This window comes from Erinaceus europaeus, chromosome 15, assembly GCF_950295315.1.
Source record: "Erinaceus europaeus chromosome 15, mEriEur2.1, whole genome shotgun sequence".
In the NCBI taxonomy this organism is placed as follows: Eukaryota; Metazoa; Chordata; class Mammalia; order Eulipotyphla; family Erinaceidae; genus Erinaceus; species Erinaceus europaeus.
Window position 1 is genome coordinate 49314712 of NC_080176.1, and position 21614 is coordinate 49336325.

Sequence of the window (21614 nt, forward strand, 5' to 3'; positions counted from 1 at the left end):
TTAGGCTTACTTTTATTGGTATTTCACTTTCCACTTCCATTTCAAAATATTCTCATGAGTTTAACAGTAAATTTTACCACAATGGAAATATAGACCTTTGGATAGTCACCAGTCTCTAATAAGAGTATAACAGCAAGAGTTGGGTTTATTTTCTGTAGAGAAAAAGACTTTTTTCTAAACACATAGCCAAGATACCCATGTGAGGTCTTTTACTAATGCTTAAAAGGTATAGACTGTGAAGTGTTTTATCTATCCATTTTGACTAAAGAATAGTAAAAAAAAAAAAAAAAAAGTATCAGAAGACTTGAATCCAAAATACACTGGAACTAGAAATGTAAAATGTGATGATTCCTAAAATGCTAGTGTGGCTAGATTCGTCACCGTTGGCACGTTGTTGAGCCAGAACTCATTCCCAGCAGCATGCTATATATTTAGTCATCCAGGTATGAGGCCTTGATAGAATTAAAAAAAAAAAAAAAAAGGTTTTATTACAGAACACAGTGGCATCCCATTTGGGGCTCTTTTTTCTTCCTACTTAATCTCATGACATAATAGAGACTGAAGTCAGAGCAGGTCTTGTTTGGCTGGATGCAAGACTCTTAGGATCAGCCATAAGTGTAAATTCCAGCTCTTTTATGTCATGATAATTGTGAGTGGGCAAGTCCCTATGCCTTGTCTGCATTGTGACATAAAAGATGCTGTAAAGACTGGTTGAGAAAATGCATGTTCACCACTCATTCATATAGCCAAAAGGGATCCCAGAGAGATGGGCCACATGTGCCCCGGTTCACCTAACCACTGATACAGGCCAGTATCCCCAGCTGCTGGACCAGTGTTCTCATGAAGCTGCAGTGAGATTGATGAGCTTTTCACATCTGTGTCAGAGATGTGAAGAATGGCACATTTCTCAACACGCTTTTTATTAGACATAGAAAACAATGGCCTTTAATCTACCCACCCTAAGCCATCCCTTCCTGACCATCTTGACATACACACTCACACAGCACTGTGAGTACAGATAGCAAGCTACTTGCATGACCTGATTTCAGACACCCTGTGATTTCTGTTCTCCACAACCATCTCCTATACAGGTATCCTTTGAGCACTTTTGGTGTACCTACTATGTGTCAGACATGGCTCTAGACATAGGAGATAGAGCAGTAAATAAAATCAGTTCTATAAAGTGGCTGCCTTCAAAGAACATGAACAGACAAGAAGCAAACCAGATAGTTATAGATGGTGTTAGTGTCACAAAGGCAAGAACAGTGTGATGTGGGAGCCATTGGAGGAAACCACTGCAGAAGAGCAGGGAAGTCTTGTTGAGGAGTTGACATCTGAGCCAGCCCTGAGGCAGGAGATGCAGCCAGCAGTGCTGTGAGCTGGAAACAACCTCATTCTTCTTCACATAAGGCCTTGAGACCCAGTTCTCCCAAAGGATTAGCCTTGACACTGTCCTGCCTCATTTGTTTTTTACTAGGAGAAGATTTAGGGAAGACTAGACAGCTGAAGTTGCTAACAGGAAGAAGCAGCACCAACAAGAGCACAAAGTAGTTTAGAGTCAGAAAGTGGGAATCATTCCCAACAAGCACAACCTTATTTTGCCCACCCCACAGCTTCGCTTAATTGTGACATATGTTTCTGCTTGATCTTATGTGGCCACTTTTATTTAGGGTGGGTAGACAACTAGACATGACCATCCACCATGGTGCTAGCAGCACCCATGCCATGGAAGGTTGACCTGGGGTCATGTGGGGTCAGGGGAAGGCTTGGCGCCTGACTCCAAATAGCTTGGAATCTTGGGAGAGAGCTAAGGTCAGGGTCAGTGGGAACAGGGCCAATTAGGGCTGGGAAAGTAAATGGAAGGCATATGGTCAAGAAGGAGTGCAGGCACTGGGAGCCAAGGTGGGGGTGGGAGGTGCTGGGCAAAGCTGATGCCCTGAGGAGACCAGCCAAGCCCTGTGGCATGGGAAGGAGCTCTGGGTCACTGAAATTATTTTCAGAGCATGGACCAAGCCTCCCACTGTTTGAAACAGATGGACATTTAGGCAAATACAATCAACTAGAATCAGATGCATTTCTGACCATATGAAGAAATGGATGCTGTGTGTGTGTGTGTGTAAGTAACTTTAGCTTTTTCTCTTACGTTACACACAGTTGAGGTTCATTCATAGCAGTGAACTTTATGAATGCCACAAAGACCTTTTTTAGAATTCCAAAATTCTTCATACCTTGGAGAAGAGCCAAGTTTCCAAGTAATTTCAGGATATGACTATTGACTTGTTCTCAGTTTAGAAAAAAAAACAAATCTTCTGTATGCTGCTTTGATATTTGGGGTTTCAGGTTCATTTACTTAAAATATTGTGGGCCACCAAGCCAAGGAGCCAGTTACATTATAGTACCTGCCAGGGCTTGTTAAAACAGAGATCAGTTTTCCAGGCTAGTCTATGGAATCTCCCTTTGAAAGACTGGAGAAATCTACGTGTTTTAATCATATACTACTTTTTTAAAATCACATTTGAAATACTTAGTAATATGGCAAGAAAACTTTGTTTTAAAAGTTAATGGTAAAAGGGATGGGCACCCTGCAGAAAGTACCTTTCTGGTCATTTATTCTAGAAGATGGCTGTTAATGAAGTCAGGACTATGGATTGTCAAGCTAAATGGAGAACGCTATACCCGCTCTGAAAGCATTATTATTAAGCAGTGAGCACTGTGCAAGGATACAGCAGTCAATACACTGAGGGGTCAGGCTGCAGAGAACGCCTGGAACAGAGACCTACCGGCATTGCCTTCTGCAAAGACTTGTGTTTTTGTCCAGTGTTTTCCCCGGCAGCTTACCACTGAAATTCCTTATGGTGGTTTCCTTCACTAGCTCTGCAAGATGACTAACCTACTTTGTAATTAAAATAGTGCATCTCACAGCCTTGTTTGAAGTTAATACTGTGCTCAGCCCTTCACCACCCGCAGAGACCTTTCTGTACACTCAGGGCAGCCCTCAGGGGGAGATGCGTCTGGAGAAGTTAGTCTGACATCCTCTAACACAATCATTCTAGCAAAGTAAAGCAGATGCACAGCAGCCCATGATAGCTTTAGTCTGGCATTAGTATCTCAAGACAGTAAGTGACCTCTTTGATTCCCAACCTATTCTAGAAATCAAGGAGCAATTATTCCACTCGTCAAATGGAAGTTTTGATCACCAATTTGAAATGCAACTCAGGACAGTTTCTGTAAGACATCTCCAGGGAGGTTTTCATCTTGTACAAGTTTGCCTTTCAGTGATACTTTCCCTCTGATTCTAGCTTCACTACATGTCCACCTCCCTCCACATTTGAGGTCACAGCTAAAGAGAAAGTGATGAATCAAGAATTATCTGGAGATATTGTTTCCTTGGTGAAATGTTTAAATCCTCCCCCACTGAAGTATTGAGTCTAGAGAATGAATTATGCTCCACTGAAAAGCAGGGAAGTTTCTGGTTCATGGGACACATTTACACATCACTCCCTGCTGATACCCACTTCATTATTAGGGACAGTCACAGGAGATCTCACATCGACCCTTTGTTAGGAAGGAGGCCACAGGGAGGCACTCAGGCAGAATCTATTTATGTTGTTACAAGACTGTTCAGAGGAAAACTCACACATCTCGGTAACCATCCAATGTGGGACTGAATCTGTCCATCCCCCCAACTCCCCAGGTCACTAACTCACAGTAATGTGGAAGTGGTTTTTAAGAACAGTTGTTTTGGGATTCTTCCTTTTTCTCAGTAGTTAAGCTGTGGGTATGGATTTTAAATATCTATAGTGTTGTTTTGTTGTTGCTATTTTTTTTTTTAAAAATGCCTCTTATAAGAGAAGATACTAACAATTTGATTAAATCTCTTTTTAAACTTTTGTATTTATGGATACTTAGAAGTGCCTACACAATGGTTATTTCTGTTAGGACAACAACAACAAAAAAATCTGAGTAAAAAAAAAAAAAGCATGTTTATGATTGTTTGAAATAGTGTGCCACCTTCTAGTTGGTGTGTAGAAACAGGCCAAACTTGACAATCCTAAAAGCTTAAACCAAAGAACTACCTGTGAAATGGGAATTACAGGAAAAAAAGGAAGATCATGACCTGAACCAAGTGTAAGACCAGTGATGGGCAAAGAGAAATGTTCTTATGATTGCAGATCTTCCTCCCACTTTTGTGGTGTGTGTGTGTGTGTGTGTGTGTGTGTGTGTGTGTGTGTGTGTACTTCTAAAACTCCTTGTAACAAACTCTGTAACACCTGGTGGAACAGGGATTCCGATGAAGCAATGAGATGTTTAAATTTTAGATAAGGAACCACTTGGGCTATAGATTATACAAGGGCATTAGAAATCCTCATTTGCTCCCAGACACAACCAAACTCCAGTAAAATAAAAGTACCATTACTCTCCATAGCTCTTTTAAGTCTGTTCTTTGTCTTCACCTATGCAGAACTGATTGAAGGATGGCTTGTATGTACCTCTCTTAGACTACTTGAGGTTAGTTATTTCTTCTGGTGATGGGGGACATGTTAAACAATCACGGACAGGGCTACAATTATAGGTGGTCAGAGTGATAGATGTGAACAGAGTATGGGGACATGAGATTGGTTGGATTTTCAAAACATTTTATATTGAAAATGAAGTTTGTGGGCGGAGGATAGATAGCATAATGGTTATGCAAACAGACTCTCACGCCTGAGGCTCCAAAGTCTCAGGTTCAGTCACCCGCAACACTATAAGCCAGAGCTGAACAGTCCTCTGGTTAAAAATATAAAATAGCGAGTCTGGTGGTAGTGCAGCAGGTTAAGCACACGTGATGCAAAGCTCAAGGACCGGATAGGATCCTGGTTTGAGCCCCCAGCTCCCCACCTGCAGGGGAGTCACTTCACAGGCGGTGAAGCAGGTCTGCAGGCGTCTCTCTGTCTCTCTTCCTCTCTGTCTCCCCCTTCTCTCTCAATTTCTCTCTGTCTCTATCCAAAAACAAATAAAAAATTAAAAAAATAAGATAAATAAAAAAAATTTAAATGTAGTTTGTAATTGTATCTGGACTCCTTAAGAGAGTGAAGTTTTTTTTTCTTTTTTTTTTTAAAAGGTAGCTAAATAGCCTGGGAGATGGTGCAGTAGAAAAGCATTGGACTTTGAAGCATGAGGGCCCAAGTTTAATCCCTGAGATCACGTATGCAGGAGCAATTCTTTGCTTCTTAGACACACACACACACACACACACACACACACACACACACACACACACCATTCCCAGTAATAAGTAAACCTTTGTGGAGAAAAAAAAAGGGGGGGGGTAACTTTAGTTAGAAAGGCCTCTAAAATTAAAAATTCACCCCCCAAATGGGTTTTGGGTTAATCTGAGCCAAGGGGGTCTTCTTACAGAGACATGGGCAGTAGTCAGCTACTTAGAGAGAGCTGTTTTTCTGCAGATGGTATGTCTAAACTGGGGAAACTTGGCAAACTTAAATGGTAGTTGTGAAAAAAAAAATCAGAATCAAAAAGGCTCCACATGCTGCCTCATTCCCAAAATTCATTTTTCAAACCCTCCTCCTCCTCTCTGCACACCCCCAGACAGCACCAGAGCCAGGATCTTGGGCAACCCGATCTACCATGATCTTACCTGGAAATAAAATGCTGCCTTTTCCTCTAAAGACAGTGATCAAAATATGAAAGGAAGAAATGAGGAAAAATCGCCAAGTCCCAATCTGTTTGTAAGGGTTAAGGTGGAGAGAAGAGACTAGATAAGTTATATAAAAGAATAAAATAGACTTCCTATCTTCTTACCATCCTAAAATCCCTGCTCTATTCCTACTGTCTGTTTCCTGTTTAGTAAACATTTTGTCCTGCCTCAAAATTTACTGCCTTTCAAAAGCCACCAAGTTACAGGTGCTATCATGATGCCATCCTGACTTCTCTGGGCAGACGACCTCACCAGTGTGGAACCCCACCTGCCCAGAGCCCTGTTCCACTAGGGAAAGATAGAAACAGACTGGGGGTATGGATTGACTTGCCAATGCTCATGTCTAGTGGAGAAACAATTACAGAAGATAGACCTTCCACTTTCTGTACCCTAAAAGGAATTTTGATCCATACTTCCAGATGAAATGTTATGGGAAGATGACCAGAGGGCTCTGAAAACAAATTCCATCAGAGAGGAAAAAAGGAAGGACATTCAGGAGTAGTAATAGGTGTTTCTATGTCTGAAAATGAAAGAAAAGACAGGACCATAGAAAAAAATGGGGAAAACATATAGAAATAATAGTCAAACCATTATCTCTGACCTTGGGAGAACCATTGGAGGTAATGGGGACACAGAACTCTGGTAGTAGAAATGGTGTGGAATTGTACCCCTGTTATTTATAAATCACCAATAAAAGTTAAAAAAAAAAAAAGGAGGGGGGAGTCGGGCTGTAGTGCAGCAGGTTAAGCACACATGGTGCAAAGTGCGAGGACCGGTTCAAGCCCCAGGCTTCCCACCTGGAGGGGAGTCGCTTCACAAGTGGTGACACAGGTCTGCAGGTGTCTTTCTCTCCCCTTCTCTGTCTTCCCCTCCTCTCTCCATTCCTCTCTGCCCTATCCAACAACAACGACAACAATAAAATAACAAAGGGGAACAAAAGGGAATAAATAAATATATATATATTTTTAAAAGTTAAAAAGGGGGTCAGGCGGTGGTGCAGTGGGTTAAGCGCATGTGGCGCAAGGACCGGCATAAGGATCCAGGTTCGAGCCCCCAGCTCCCCACCTGCAGGGGAGTCACTTCACAGGCGGTGAAGCAGGTCTGCAGGTGTCTATCTTTCTCCCTCTCTGTCTTCCCCTCCTCTCTCCATTTCTCTCTGTCCTATCCAACAATGAACAACATTGACAATGGCAATAATAATAATAACCACAATGGGGCTACAACAACAAGGGTAACAAAAGGGGGAAAAAATGGCCTCCAGGAGCAGTGGATTCATGGTGCAGGCACCGAGCCCAGCAATAACCGTGTAGGAAAAAAAAAAGTTAAAAAAGGAGGAGGAGAAGAAGAAGCTCATAAAAACCCAATTAAATCTCCTTAGGCTTTTTCGCTTATGTGTTGACCTGCATGTATGCTCTCATTTTTTCTGAATAAAAGTTTTAAAATGCCTGAAAATAAATTTTTCACACATAATGTTAGCTAGAACACTATTATTTGTTAAAATTTAAGGAGACACAGTCTTGAAATAATTAAGAAACTTTACCAGGTTCTTAGACACTTTTGTAATTGGTTTCTGAGGTACCTGGAAAAGTAATAGGTTTCATTTTAGCAATTTTTTTTTTAAACCAGCTCTGGTTTATGGTAGGGTGGGGGGTTGAACCGGGACTTCTAAGCCTCAGGCATGAGAGTCTCTTTGCATCACTGTTGTGCTATCTACCCCTGCCCAGTAATAGATTTCATATTAGGATTTTCTCTGTTCAGGCCCTTGCTCAGTAAACTGATTCAGGTCTCCCTTAGTCACGTTAGATTTCTTTTGTTTCATGAAGCAGGAGCTCTGCTCCTAATATGTGTGACTGAGTAACTGTAGCAGAGCTGAACCTCAGAGCCCTCATCATCAAGACCAATGTTGAGTCCAAGGTGAAGGGAGCAAAGCAGACATGCCAGCCCTCAGGGGGAAACTGTCCTTTTCTGAAGTTGTGTGTGGGTGGGCAGGCTAGGCAGACTCATGACTTTGTCTTCTGGATTTAGGGAGCTTTGTATTTTTATGTATCTTTTTTTCTTTCTCCTATTTGCAAAGTATATGCTCAACTATGCAGAAAAGCAGTAATTCAAGCTTTTATGAGACTAGTATATAGATATATTATGAATATTATTTTCAAATAGGATTAATGAATGCAAATTAGCTTCAAAAGTTTTCAGTACCATATAAAATAAAGCAATTCAGAGGGCAATTCAGGAAACTCTGCCTTACTATGCTACTTTCTTTCTTTTTTTTAAAATTTATTTATTTATAAAATAGAAACACTGGCAAGACCATAGGGTTAGGAGTATAATTCCCACCACCAGAGCTCTGTATCCCATCCCCTCCCCTGATAGCTTTCCTATTCTTTAACCCCCTGGGAGTATGGACCCAGGGTCATTATGGGGTGGAAAAGGTGGAATGTCTGGTTTCTGTAATTGCTTCCCTGCTGAACGTGGGTGTTGAGAGGTCCATCCATACTCCCAGCCTGTCTCTCTCTTTCTCTAGTGGAGCAGGGCTCTGAGGAAGTGGAGCTCCAGGACACATTGGTGGGGTCATCTGTCCAGGGAAGTCCGGTTGGCATCATGGTAGCATCCGGAACCTGGTGGCCTCACCCAAACTTGCCTGTTTTGAAGCAGCCTCCTTGGTGAGCTCAACAGGTCATGCTGTTGTCAGGAGTCACCATCTTGGCTCCTCCCCCTTTTCTTTTTTACTGGATAGAGACAGAGAAATTGAGAGGGGAGGGGAAAATGGAGAGAGAAAGAGACATCTGTAACCCTGCTTTACCACTCATGAAGCTTTCCCCCTGCAGGTGGGGACCAGGGACTTGAACCCAGGTCCTTGCACACTGTAGTTTGTGCGTTTAGCCAGATGCACCACCGACTGGCCCCTTATCTGCTATTTTCAATGCTGTTGTATTAGCAATTTTTTAATGTATAGCAATTGGGTTAAGAGTCTAGCCAAAAGCTTTCAATTGGAGGAGAGTATTTTGACTTCTTTTCTTTCTTCCTTTTTTTGTTTTTTGTAAGGATGATGCAGAGACCAGATGGCAGGTCATCTAAGAATAAAATGTTGTAGGTGGGGAGATAGCCTAATAGTTATGCAAAAAGATTCATGCCTGAGGCTCAGTGCTCACACAGGCATAAACTAGAACTGGTTTTCTTTATGTATCTCTCTCTTTGTATCTCAATCTCTCATTAACGAAAATACAATTTATATATATTTTAAAAAGAATAAATAAACCTGTTTATGTGTAAAAGAAATGCCAAAGATCAAACCAGGAAACTAAACACTGCCCCACTGGCTGTTTATTCCACAATACTTGGCATAACTATTTTTCCTTGGCCATTTATTTTTATTCTTTTCTTTTTTTAAAAAAAATATTTATTTTATTTATTTATTTCCTTTTGTTGCCCTTGTTGTTTTATTGTTGTAGTTATTATTGTTGTTGTCATTGTTGGATAGGACAGAGAGAAATGGAGAGAGGAGGGGAAGACAGAGAGGAGGAGAGAAAGATAGACACCTGCAGACCTGCTTCACCGCCTGTGAAGTGACTCCCCTGCAGGTGGGGAGTCGGGGTTTGAACCGGGATCCTTATGCCGGTCCTTGTGCTTTGCGCCACCTGCGCTTAACCCGCTGCGCTACAGCCCGACTCCCTATTTTTATTCTTAATGGAGATGCTGGAAATTGTTTAGTAAATTAAGAAATCAACATTTTGAGTTGTTCTCAGTGCCCACCTTCAAAAGGAGTGGAAAGGACAGGACATGTTGAAATAAGAATGTAATTCTTTCCTAATTTCCTGGCAAGGGAACTGGGTAGGAAGTTCATTCAAGGCTGAAAATGAGAGTGTGTTGTGCCCTGAAAGAGATTCAGTGACAGCATATCCCTTACTTGTGTGAGGGTGATCTCTATATGGTAATACTGATTGAGACCTGGGGTAGTTTCATGAAATAAATCTTGGGTTTTTTTAAGTAATGTCCACAGAAGGGCTAGGGTTCTCATTAAACGCAAGTTTAACATCTTGAAAATTACTCCCCCCCCTTTTTTGTGAATTATGTAGTCACCTGAATAATTTCAGAAGTGCCTCCAGAAAAAGTGGGTCCTGAAGGAATTGGAGAAAGAAAAGAGTGACCATCTGACTTAACAGGTGATGAAGGGAATCTCCTGCCTGAGTCAGAGAAGGTATATGCCCATATGCATTTGACAGGAAACTGACATAGGAAACAAAAAAAAACAGCCCAAGTAAGATACATTTAGAAATATCTTGAGAAACTTGGAGGAAAATAGATTACAAGGCTATTCTAATCAGCACAGATTTACTTACTGTTACTAATTAGAAGTAGGTATGAGCATCTCCATATACATATAATACATTATTATTACATTATTACATTCTGAAATGTAATAATAATACATTATTATTACATTTCAGAAATTGTAAGAAAGTATCCCTAATCTTTACTAGTTCACCCTTATTCTTGCTTTATCCACTGTCCTACTACGTTTACCACAGGTTACTAAATAGTTGGTTACTTTAACTGCAGAATTTCTGGGGGCCTCAGAAGTGTTGGATTAGAGGGGGGATATGGTAGAATTTAGAGTGGTGAGTCTAGTAAATAATTAACTAGAGTTTTTCTAAAGCAGAAGTCAGGTGCTAGTCTTTTGTCCATGAGCTCCTTAAAGGCAGATTGCAGCTTTACTTGCTTTTGAGCTAATTGTCTATGTTGGCATGGAAAGGTTGCTGTCCTTGGCTGAACGTCATCTTTGAAGGACCAGGTAGAGAGTGTATTTCTTTGACAGAATCTGCAGCAGTGGTTTCTTATGGGATTATTTAAAATACCAACCTAATTGTTTTATTTGACTCCTGTCTTTGTGCATTTTCTGTTAAAACCACAGAGCATTTTCACTTACATCTGTATATATTATCTTTCTGACACACAGGTTTTATTGTCTCATCTGTTTTGGTTTTAAAACTATTGTAGCAACAACAACAAAAAATTTATACTATTTGGGCTTAGTGCCATTTTGGACAATTCTGAGCTTCAATTCCTTATTCTCCATTAGTTCTTTGCTTAGTAATGCAAGTTTTTTCCTTCTTTTTTTCTTTAAAAAATTTTTTTAAAATTATCTTTATTTATTGGATAGAGACAGCCAGAAATTGAGAGGGAAAGGGGTGATAGAGAGGGAGAGAGACACCAGCAACACTGCTTCAGCACTTGTGAAGCTTTCCCCTTGCAGGTGGGGACTGGGGGCTTGAACCTGGGTCCTTGTTCACTGTAATGTGTGCGCTCAACCAGGTGCGCTGCCACCCAGCCCAAGTTTTCTCCTTCTTTCTCCTCCTCGTCCTCTCCTTCCTTCCCACCCTCCTTCTCATTTACCTCCTCTTTCTATCAGAGCACTGTTTAGCTCTAGTTTATAGTTGTACTGGGGATTGAACTGAAAACCTTGGAGACTCAGGAATAGAATTTTTGCATAACCATTTGCTAGCTTTCTCCCCTCACAAATGCTTTTCAGTATTGCCCAAAGACCATTAGAAAATTACATCCAGGGGTGGGGATAGATAGCATGATGCAAAGACTCTCTTGCCTGAGGCTCTGAAGTCCCAGGTTCAATCCCCTGCACCCCCATAAACCAGAGTTGAGCAGTGCTCTGGTAAAAACAAATAAAAGAAAATTACATCCCTAGGGGTGGCAACAAAGCTCTTCTGGATAGTATGGTACTTTGCCTTGTGCACAACCCAGCTTCAAGCCTGGCCCCACCTTATTAAAGGAAGAAGCTTCTGTGCTGTACTCTTCTGCCTCTTGCCCTCTCCGTCTTTATCCCCCACCCACCAAAAGAGAGGAAGAAAATCACATCTAAAGTTATTCCAGTATATGAAAATGACATCATTATTTATCTTTACTAAGGGTTTGTGTCATTTCCACATTGATACAAAATTGACTAGATAGTGATAGCAATAAGACTACAGAAAGGGTGAAATTATTTTCCAGGAAATAAAAAAATCAGCAATAATGTTATGTAAAGCAGTAACTAGCATCACATTATCTCAAGTCCCATGAGTCTTAGCTCTTCGGGGGGGCAGAGAATTTAGGATGAAGGTGCTTCTAGAGATGGATGGATAAATGGACATTTTGTATTTATCAGTACAGACTTCATTTAGCAATCTAAGTAGAAGACAGACTTTTATTACTATAGATACAGTTAATAAAAACTCTAAATATAGCTATGTCATAAGTAATAGACTTGCATAACCATTTATTTATTTATTTAACCAGAGCACTGCTTAGCTCTGGCATGTGGTGGTGCCAGGGATTAAACCTGGGACTTTGGAGTCTGAGAGTCTTTTTGCATAACCATAGTACTCTCTGCCCTTGCCCTCAGTAATAGACTTCTGTATAAAGCTATATTTTCCTGTTTTATATAGCCGTACTTAAAATATTGTTTACTTATGAATACCATTTGCCTCTAAAGGAATCAGGAATTCTTAGAGAAGTGACAAGTTTTAAATATTAAGCAGGAAATGTTCAAGTTGGAGCAAAGTATAATTTCACTTTCATTTTTGTCAGACCAGAAAGCAAGGAAGTTTTCAAAAGCTACCAGGACCTTGCGAAAGAATTTAGAAAGCAGATTGAGTGTTCCCTTCTTCTCCTCCTCCTCCTTCTTTTTCTACTTCATTGTTTTATTTATTTGAAATTGGATAGAGACAGAAAAATTGAGAGGGGAGGGGAAGATAGGGAAAGAGACAGAGAGACACCTGCAGCTCTGCTTCACCACCTGTGAAACTTTCCCTCTGCAGGTGGGGACCAGGGGCTTGAACTTGGGTCCTTGTACACTGTAATGTGCATACTTAACCAGGTGCACTACCACCTGGCCCCTTGAGTAAACTCTTCTGAGCATCTGCCAATATGTACCTAGTGGATTAAAAACATATCAAATATGCTTGATTCCATGAACTCATAATTTATTTCAAGAATAAAAACATCATTGGTCATATTTGAAGAATACTAATGAACTATCTCGTTATTTTGAAAACTTGACAAATAATAGGCCCCCATTCTGCTTGTCTGATGTAGTGTGTACTTCTCTCAGAGGGAAAGTTCTCTTTTGTAGCATATTTCTTACTAATGAATAATAGAATATCACTTTGAAATCTAATGAATTATTAGATCAAGGAAGATATCATGACTAACAATATCGCAGAAAAAGTCAATTAGACATCATGTAATTCCTAAGGGAATTTCAAGAACTGTATGAAGTAGTCTTGTATCCTCCACCAATTAGGCCTTAAATCAGATCAATACAAGAGATAGAAGAATACGGTAAACCACACCATGTTTTATTTTTTCAGTAGGGATTTAATATTGATTTACAAAATTACATGTCAACAGGCGTATAATTCCATACCATTTCTACCACTAGAGCTCTGAATCCCAAGTCCCTACATTGCAAACCACAGCTGTTCTCCCAAGGTTGTAGTCATGGGCTAAATATCATCTCTACAACTATCTGTTTACATTTGTATGTAATTGCCCCCTTTTTCTTCCAGGTTCAGTTCTCTCCCCCACCCACCCCCTGTCACTCATGACCCTATTACTATATCCAAATGTTCCTCCCTCCTTCCTCCTCTCTCTGTGGGTCCTGATGGAGCTGGAGTTCAGAGCCTTCTCCTCCCCCTATCACTTCTGTCCCACTGGGAGTATAGATCAAGATTGTTTTTGGGGTACAGAAGGTAGGAGTTCTGGCTTCAGTAATTTTTTTCTCCACTGGACATGGGTGTTGGCAGGTTGATCCATACCCCAGCCTGTTTCTCTCTTTCCCTAGTGGGGTAGGGCTCTGGAGAGGCGAGGTTCCAGGAAATACTGGTGAGGTCATCTGCCCAGAGAAGTCAGTATGGAATCATGGTAGCATCTGCAACTTGGTGTTTGGAGGTGGCGGGATATAAAGTGAGACAAAATGGTTAATGAACAGGAACCAAAAAGTAGGAACAGAGCAGATGAGACTAGGATATCTTAGGCTGGAGGAAAGCTAGGAAGTTCATTTTAGGCATGTATCTGGGAGCCCACAGCTATAGTAGTTTTGCTTGATTTTGATAAACAGCATGAAGTTGGATAAAAATAATTGTCTGAGAAAATGGTGTCAGAGTAGAGAAAAGGGCTAGAAAGTTAGATTAGGGCAGTGAGTAGCTCTCATTACCCCTATTCTAATGGCCAAAATCTAGACACTAACAGCACCAAATGCCAGCAAAGAAATGGACAGTGGAGCAACAAAACAATAAAATATCTAGGAGTAAACCTAACCAAAGAAGTGAAAGACTTGTATACTGAAAATTATGAGTCACTACTCAAAGAAATTGAAACAGACACAAAGAAGTGGAAAGAGATTCCATGTTCATGGGTTGGAAGAATTAACATCATCAAAATGAATATATTACCCAGAGCCATCTACAAATTTAATGCTATCCCCATCAAGATCCCAAGCACATTTTTTAGGAGAATAGAAAAAATGCTACAAATGTTTATCTGGAACCAGAAAAGACCTAGAATTGCCAAAACAATCTTGAGAAAAAAGAACAGAACCGGAGGCATCACACTCCCAGATCTCAAACTGTATTATAGGGCCATTGTCATCAAAACTGCTTGGTACTGGAACATGAACAGACACACTGACCAGTGGAATAGAATTGAGAGCCCAGAAATGAGGCCCCACACATATGGACATCTAATCTTTGACAAAGGGGCCCAGATTATTACATGGGGAAAGCAGAGTCTCTTCAACAAATGGTGTTGGAAACAATGGGTTGAAACATGCAGAAGAATGAAACTGAATCACTGTATTTCACCAAATACAAAAGTCAATTCCAAGTGGATCAAGGACTTGGATGTTAGACCACAAACTATCAGATACTTAGAGGAAAATATTGGCAGAACTCTTTTCGGCATAAATTTTAAAGACATTTTCAATGAAACGAATCCAATTACAAGGAAGACTAAGGCAAGTATAAACCTATGGGACTACATCAAATTAAAAAGCTTCTTCACAGCAAAAGAAACCACTGCCCAAACCAAGAGACCCCTCACAGAATGGGAGAAGATCTTTACATGCCATACATCAGATAAGAGTTAAATAACCAGACTCAACAACAAGACAACAAATAACGCCATCCAAAAATGGGGGGAGGACTTGGACAGAATATTCACCACAGAAGAGATCCAAAAGGCCGAGAAACACATGAAAAAATGCTCCAAGTCTCTGATTGTCAGAGAAATGCAACTCAAGACAACAATGAGATATCACTTCACTCCTGTGAGAACGTCATACATCAGAAAAGGTAACAACAGCAAATGCTGGATAGGGTGTGGGGTCAAAGGAACCCTCCTGCACTGCTGGTGGGAATGTCAATTGGTCCAACCTCTGTGGAGAACAATCTGGAGAACTCTCAGAAGGCTAGAAATGGACCTACCCTATGACCCTGCAATTCCCCTCCTGGGGATATATCCTAAGGAACCCAACACATCCATCCAAAAAGATCTGTGTACACATATGTTCTTGGCAGCACAATTTGTAATCGCCAAAACCTGGAAGCAACCCAGGTGTCCAACAACAGATGAGTGGCTGAGCAAGTTGTGGTATATAGACACAATGGAATACTACTCAGCTGTAAAAAATGGTGACTTCACCGTTTTCAGCCGATCTTGGATGGACCTTGAAAAAATCATGTTGAGTGAAATAAGTCAGAAACAGAAGGATGAATATGGGATGATCTCACTCTCAGCCCGAAGTTGAAAAACAAGATTAGAAAAGAAAACACAAGTCGAACCTGAAATGGAATTGGAGTATTACACCAAAGTAAAAGACTCTGGGGTGGGTGGGTGGGTGGGTGGGGAAAATACAGGTCCATGAAAGATGATGAATGACATAGTGGGGGTTGTATTGTTAAATGGGAATCTGGGGAATGTTATGCATGTACAAACTATTGTATTTACTGTTGAATGTAAAACATTAATTCCCCAATAAAGAAATAAATTATTAAAAAAAAAAAAAGAAATGGACAGTGGAAACTCTTACCTCTTTGCTGCTGAGAAACAGATGGGATGACCAGTTTGCCGGAGGGTTTGGCAGTTTTTTTTACAGTGTTCAACATACTCTGACTATATGATCCAGCAGTCATGCTTCTTCTTCTTTTTCTTTTTTTTTAAATTTTATTTATTTATTGGATAAAAGCAGCCAGAAATTGAGAGGGAAGGGGACGACAGAGGAGAGAGACACCTGCAGCCCTGCTTCACCACTCATGAAGCTTTCCCCCTGCAGGTGGGGCCCAGGGGCTCGAACCTGGGTCCTTGCACACTGTAACATGTGCATCCAACCAGGTGCACCACCACCTGCCCCCCCTTTTGTATTTGCCCTAAATGAATGCAAAACTTAAGTTGCGTAAACATGGAAGCAGCTAAAATGTCCTTCAATAGGTGAGGGGTACATTCCAAACGTAGATTCGTTTGCATTAAAAAGAAAACAAGCTACCAAGTTATGAAAACACAATATAAGAACCTTAATTCTCTCACTCACAGACAGAAGTTGAAAAATAAGAACTGAAGGGAAAACACAAAGCAGAACTTGGACTGGAGTTGGTGTACTGCACCAAAATAAGACTGGGGGTGGGGTTCAGGTCCTGGAATATGATGGCAGAGGAGGACCTAGGGGGAGTTGAATTGAGAAATATTACACATGTACAAACTATTGTATTTTACTGTTGACTGTAAACCATTAATCCCCCAATAAAGAAATTAAAAATAAATAAATAAAAAGGACCTTATATTCACATTACTGATCAGAAGTTAATCTGAAGACAACATACTGTATGATATCAACTATATACCATTCTGGAAAGGGTAAAACTGTAGAGACAGTGAAAATATCAGAGGTCCTCAGGGTTTGGTGAGGGAATGATTAGTCTTCAGAGAATCGATTTTTATAGGGCACTGAAACTATCCTATGAGTCTGCACAAGTGGATGCATGTCATTATGGCTCTGTCATAATTCATAGAATGTAAAAGACCAAGAGGGAACCATGCTACCACTTGCAGACTCTGATGGACTCTGAAAGATAATGCTTTTATGTTGGTCCATCAATTGTAATGTACTTGCTGGTGCGGGATGCGGGTGATAGGGTGGGGATGTGTCTGTACCTAGAGATAAGGAAAACTGTACTTCCTTCAACATTAGAATGAATATAAGACAGTTCTTAAAAGTTTCTTATTAGTGGTCCAGTGGATAAGGCATTTGACTCTCAAATGTGAGGTCCTGAGTTCAATCCCTAGCAGCATATTTACCAGAGTGATGCCTGGCATTTTCCTTTCTCTCTCTCTCTCTCTCCATGAATAAATAGTCTTTTTAAAATATAGTTTGTTAAAGCTAGGTCAATTGCACACAGGGATTGTGTGCAAGAGGTCCCAATTTCATCCCCCAAAACCTAAGAACTGAGTCAGAAAAAAAAAAAAGTATTCTTTCTCTCTACTTATATCCTTCTCATTAATAAATAGAATATTTTTTTTAAAAAAAAAAAGGCCCAGGGAGGTGGCACAGTGGATAAAGTGTTAGACTCTGAAATGTGAGGTCCTGAGTTCAATCCCCAGCAGCACATGTACCAGAGTAATGTCTGGTTCTTTCTCTCTATACCTATCACTCTCATTAATAAATAATATATATATTTTAAAGTGTATTGATTTTCTGTCCCTTACACTTCTACCAAAGAACCTACCATAGATATATAGGTGTCTTTGATGTTTCTAAGCTAATTTTGTCCTTGGTGGTAAATAAACTTGCTTGTTTGTTTGTTTTCTAGTTGGGGAATGGCAGTCAATGTGTATTCTACCTCGATAACCCAAGAGACTATGAGCAGACATGACATCATTGCATGGGTTAATGATATAGTATCTTTAAACTACACAAAAGTGGAGCAGCTTTGTTCAGGTAAGAGATGCATTTTTAAGCATTTAAATGTTTACTGTCTATTGTGTAGAATGTGACTGTGGAACCTGGGTAGTATTTGGGACCAAAAAATAATTTATGTCAGCCTCAATAATGGAATTAAAGGATAAAAAAAATGTTTCTAGTTATCCATCATAGTGAACCATCCATATGCATATTGATATTGCGAATGGCCTTGTTTAACCGCTATCATACCTTCTAGGTTGTCTTCTAACCTTTTTACTGTCACCTCATCAGCACACTCCCTTCCTAAAATCCAGCTTGGATTATGCAATGTCTTTTCTTAAGCCTTCAGAATGTTAAATTTTCTCTCTTACATGAAAAAAAATCATTTTTTTCCCCAATTGATCAGATTCTGTTGGTGCACTCTGGGACCCCCCTTTTCATGTTAGCCATCCTCTCCCTGCTGCCTGTGCTCTCGCCCCACAGAACAGGACTGTTCCCTACTCTAGCATCCTGTAGGATGTTGCGTGTTCCCTTTACTAAGAAGCTTTTTTATAGAAAATGTCCCCAGACCTTCCATGAGCCATAGTAGATATAAAGGAAACATCAATTCAAGCTGGTACAGTGCTGTTGACTGTTCTGCTGTCTTTCCCATGGACCCTGTTGTGTTAGAAAGAAAGGAAGAAAGAAAGAAAGAGAGAGAGAGAGAGAGAGAGAGAGAGAGAGAGAGAGAAAGAAAGAAAAAAAGAAAGAAATTTAGTTCATACAGTTCCTCATATTTTGGAAAGTCTCCAAATCACCCTAGATATAACTGAATGCAGTGTCACTAGTCAATATATATTCCCTTCACTCAGAATGGCCTAGAGACCAAATTTTGAATATCACCGATACCTCTTATCCCATAGTCACTTTCTTATGAAATCAAAGAATTTGGGAAGAATGCAGACAGCGTTGTCTTACCCATGATCTCTGCATCCAGGCCTCAGAAATGAAGCCTGTGCTTTGTGAGATCAACAATGGGTGCTAATCAGTTCCTTGCTGACTTAGATTATGGTGATGACCAAGTCTGTGCTGTTGATCTACTGAGGTGACTTGTAGTTACTATCAGAAACAACCCTTTTTTTTGGCCTGAAATCTCCACTCAAACTGTGTAGTGCTGTTAATTCTTGTGCCTCCTGGAACTCTGATATTTTATTTTGCATTGTCTTCCCCCACCCCAGACATTTCTCTGTTACTAAGCTATCCCTTTGTTAATGGCTCATACCATTTTGGATTGTAATTAATATGATCTATTACCCATAAAGCTGATGCACATGTGGAATAAGTGGAATGCTGTTGGCTGTCAAGAACAGGAGACACAACAGGAAAAGAGATAAGAGTTAGAAGTTCTCCAGTCATTGGTCTTAAAAGTGGTTTTTCCCCCCTTTTGGTGTATACATGGCTGTGATTGCCAAGTTCAATTTCTTTTTTTTAAATATTATTTATTTATTTATTTATTTATAAAAAGGAGACATTAACAAAACCATAGGATAAGAGGGGTACAACTTCACACAATTCCATCACCAGCTCTCCATATCCCATCCCCTCCCCTGATAGCTATCACTCTGGGAGTATGGACCCAAGGTCATTGTGGGATGCAGAAGGTGGAAGGCCTGGCTTCTGTAATTGCTTCTACACTGAACATGGGCGTTGACAGGTCGATCCATACTCCCAGCCTGCCTCTCTTTCCCTAGTAGGGAAGAGCTCTGGGGAAGTAGAGCTCCAGGACACAGTGGTAGGGTCATCTGTCCAGGAAGCTCTGGTCGGCATCACGCTGGTATCTGGAACCTGGTGGCTGAAAAGAGAGTTAACATACAAAGCCAAACAAATTGTTTTTCAATCATGGACCTAAATGCTGTAATAGTGCAGATGAAGAGTTTCATATCCATTTCATAGATAGCTAGTAGGCATATTTTAGTTATAACTTTAGTTCCAAAGGGCCTGTGGCTATACTAGTTTTTTTTTTTTTCCATGAGCCTGAAATCTGATATGCAGGTAGATCCAAGTTATTGTCTAGGGAGATGATGTCATAGCTGACAGAAGGACCAGACAGCTGGATCAGGGAAGAGAGTAGCTCCCTAATATGGGAAAGGTGTATAAATATTGTTAACTGTAAACCCCATCAATTTGATTTGGTCTGGGGCCCATATTCATCTTAGGAGCCTATGTGACCTCTGCATCCCTATAGATCTGAGCTCACATTCTGTGGTCATGAGTAGGAACATTCCAAGCTGCCCCAATATTGACCCATGTTCCTCAGGTGTAGCGTAGATATGTTGTCCATCCTCCCTTCAGAGGATGGATAACATTCTCTACCATTATTGATCCAAGTTGAGGGCAAGGTCCTGTGGGGGAGTCCACAAAGGGGTCTATTTTGTTGTTCCTGATAGAGATGACAGTAACAACGGTGAGAGGGATTTATTTGAGGTCTGGGCCCATCATATCTGTTTGGGAATCTCAGGACTCCCTGAATAGGGCCCCAGTTGATAGGGTGGCCTGATAGTGACTAAAGAGTCATCATTAAAGTATGCTAGTCTCTTGCCCATATTCAGCTTTTGCAGTCTTTGCTTTGGTAAGGTTAGCTTTGGAGTGAGTGAGAGAACTGCAATGGGAAGTAGGTGAGGAGGGTATCTAAGTCTAATTAGATACTATTTCATCAGGAACTTTATACTGACTCACTGCAGACTACTGTGTACTTTTGCTTTCAGGTATGTATTTTGCCCTAGTTTAAGGATACATGTGAACATATGCTCTATCTCATGGGACCTGGTTTATATCTAGGTTTTGGGACTTTGTTAGGAAGTGAACCTCCTGGGGTCTTAAATGTTTTATGACTCTGTAAGGCCTTCCTCTATAGTACACATCTCATGAAATGAGCACAAATTATACCTTTTCCATCTAGATACAGTAATAATTTTTTTGATACAGTAATAACTTTTTCTAAGTACTATACATAATTTTTTGCAGAACTTCCAAATTTCTCATAAGGCAAATTCTGTAAAATTTTCAATAGCATTAGTGAAGGGTTCTTGTACATTATCTCAAAGAAAGCAGTGGTAGACATTTTACAACTGTTTGTAGCTACGTTGCTACCAAGCGTAACTTGGTGAAGCTTGAAGAAACAGTTTTGCTCACTAGAACAAATAGTTTGTTGCTTTAATTTATTTTCTTTTATTTATTGATTGATTAGAGACAGTCAGAAATTGAGAGGAAGGGGGAACTAGAGAGGGAGAGAGACAGAGAAACACCTTCAGCCTCTCATCACTACTCATGAAGCTTTCCCAGGAGCTTAAACTCGTGCACATTGTAACATGTGCACTCAACCAGGTATGCCACTACAGCCCAAATAGTTTCTATCAGGTTAACACAAGTGATTATCAAAGGCCATAAGAATGATGGTTCAGAAGAGTAGAGTTTTTTGTTTTTTTTTTAGATTTTATATATTTTATTAATGAGAAAGATAATGAAAGATAGGAGGAGAGAGAGAGAGAGAAAGCCAGACATCACTCTGGTACATGTGCTGCCAGGGATTGAACTCAGGACCTCATGCTTGAGAGTCTAGTTCCTTAGCCACTGCACCACCTCCCGGACCATGAGTAGAGTAGTTTTAAGGATTCCTTTTGATTGCAATTTTTTTAAAAAAAAAATTTTCTCAGAAAGCATATTAGTCTCCACAGTGGAAAGCTTCTTTATTTTAAGGCATAGTTTTCCTCAAAGAATAAATTAGGGGCCACTTGAATTTATTGTCTCCTGAGGAGCTGCTTAAATATGCTTATTTTGGGAATTCTTGACCTTTTAAATCACTCTTTGAGTGAGAAGCTTAAAATCTGCCTTTTAACAAACCCTCCAAATACTTTTATGCTTTAGCCAAGAGCTGGCAGTGCATCTTAGAGAAACCCAAATCACTTGAAAGTGAAGTTAAATTCTCCACAA

The 21614-nt window shown here is 40.3% G+C and overlaps 1 protein-coding gene across 8 annotated transcripts in view; it reads left to right on the plus strand.

Moving 5' to 3' along the window:
• MAPRE2 (microtubule associated protein RP/EB family member 2) overlaps window positions 1-21614 on the plus strand; it is a 202173-nt gene that overhangs the window by 95786 nt on the left and 84773 nt on the right. For all 8 annotated transcript variants that reach the window (XM_060173718.1, XM_060173714.1, XM_060173712.1 and 5 more), the window contains one exon: window positions 17554-17681. In XM_060173718.1, coding sequence (XP_060029701.1) covers window positions 17561-17681 — 121 coding nt within the window. In that variant the 5' untranslated portion in view covers window positions 17554-17560. The remainder of the gene's footprint in view (window positions 1-17553; window positions 17682-21614) is intronic.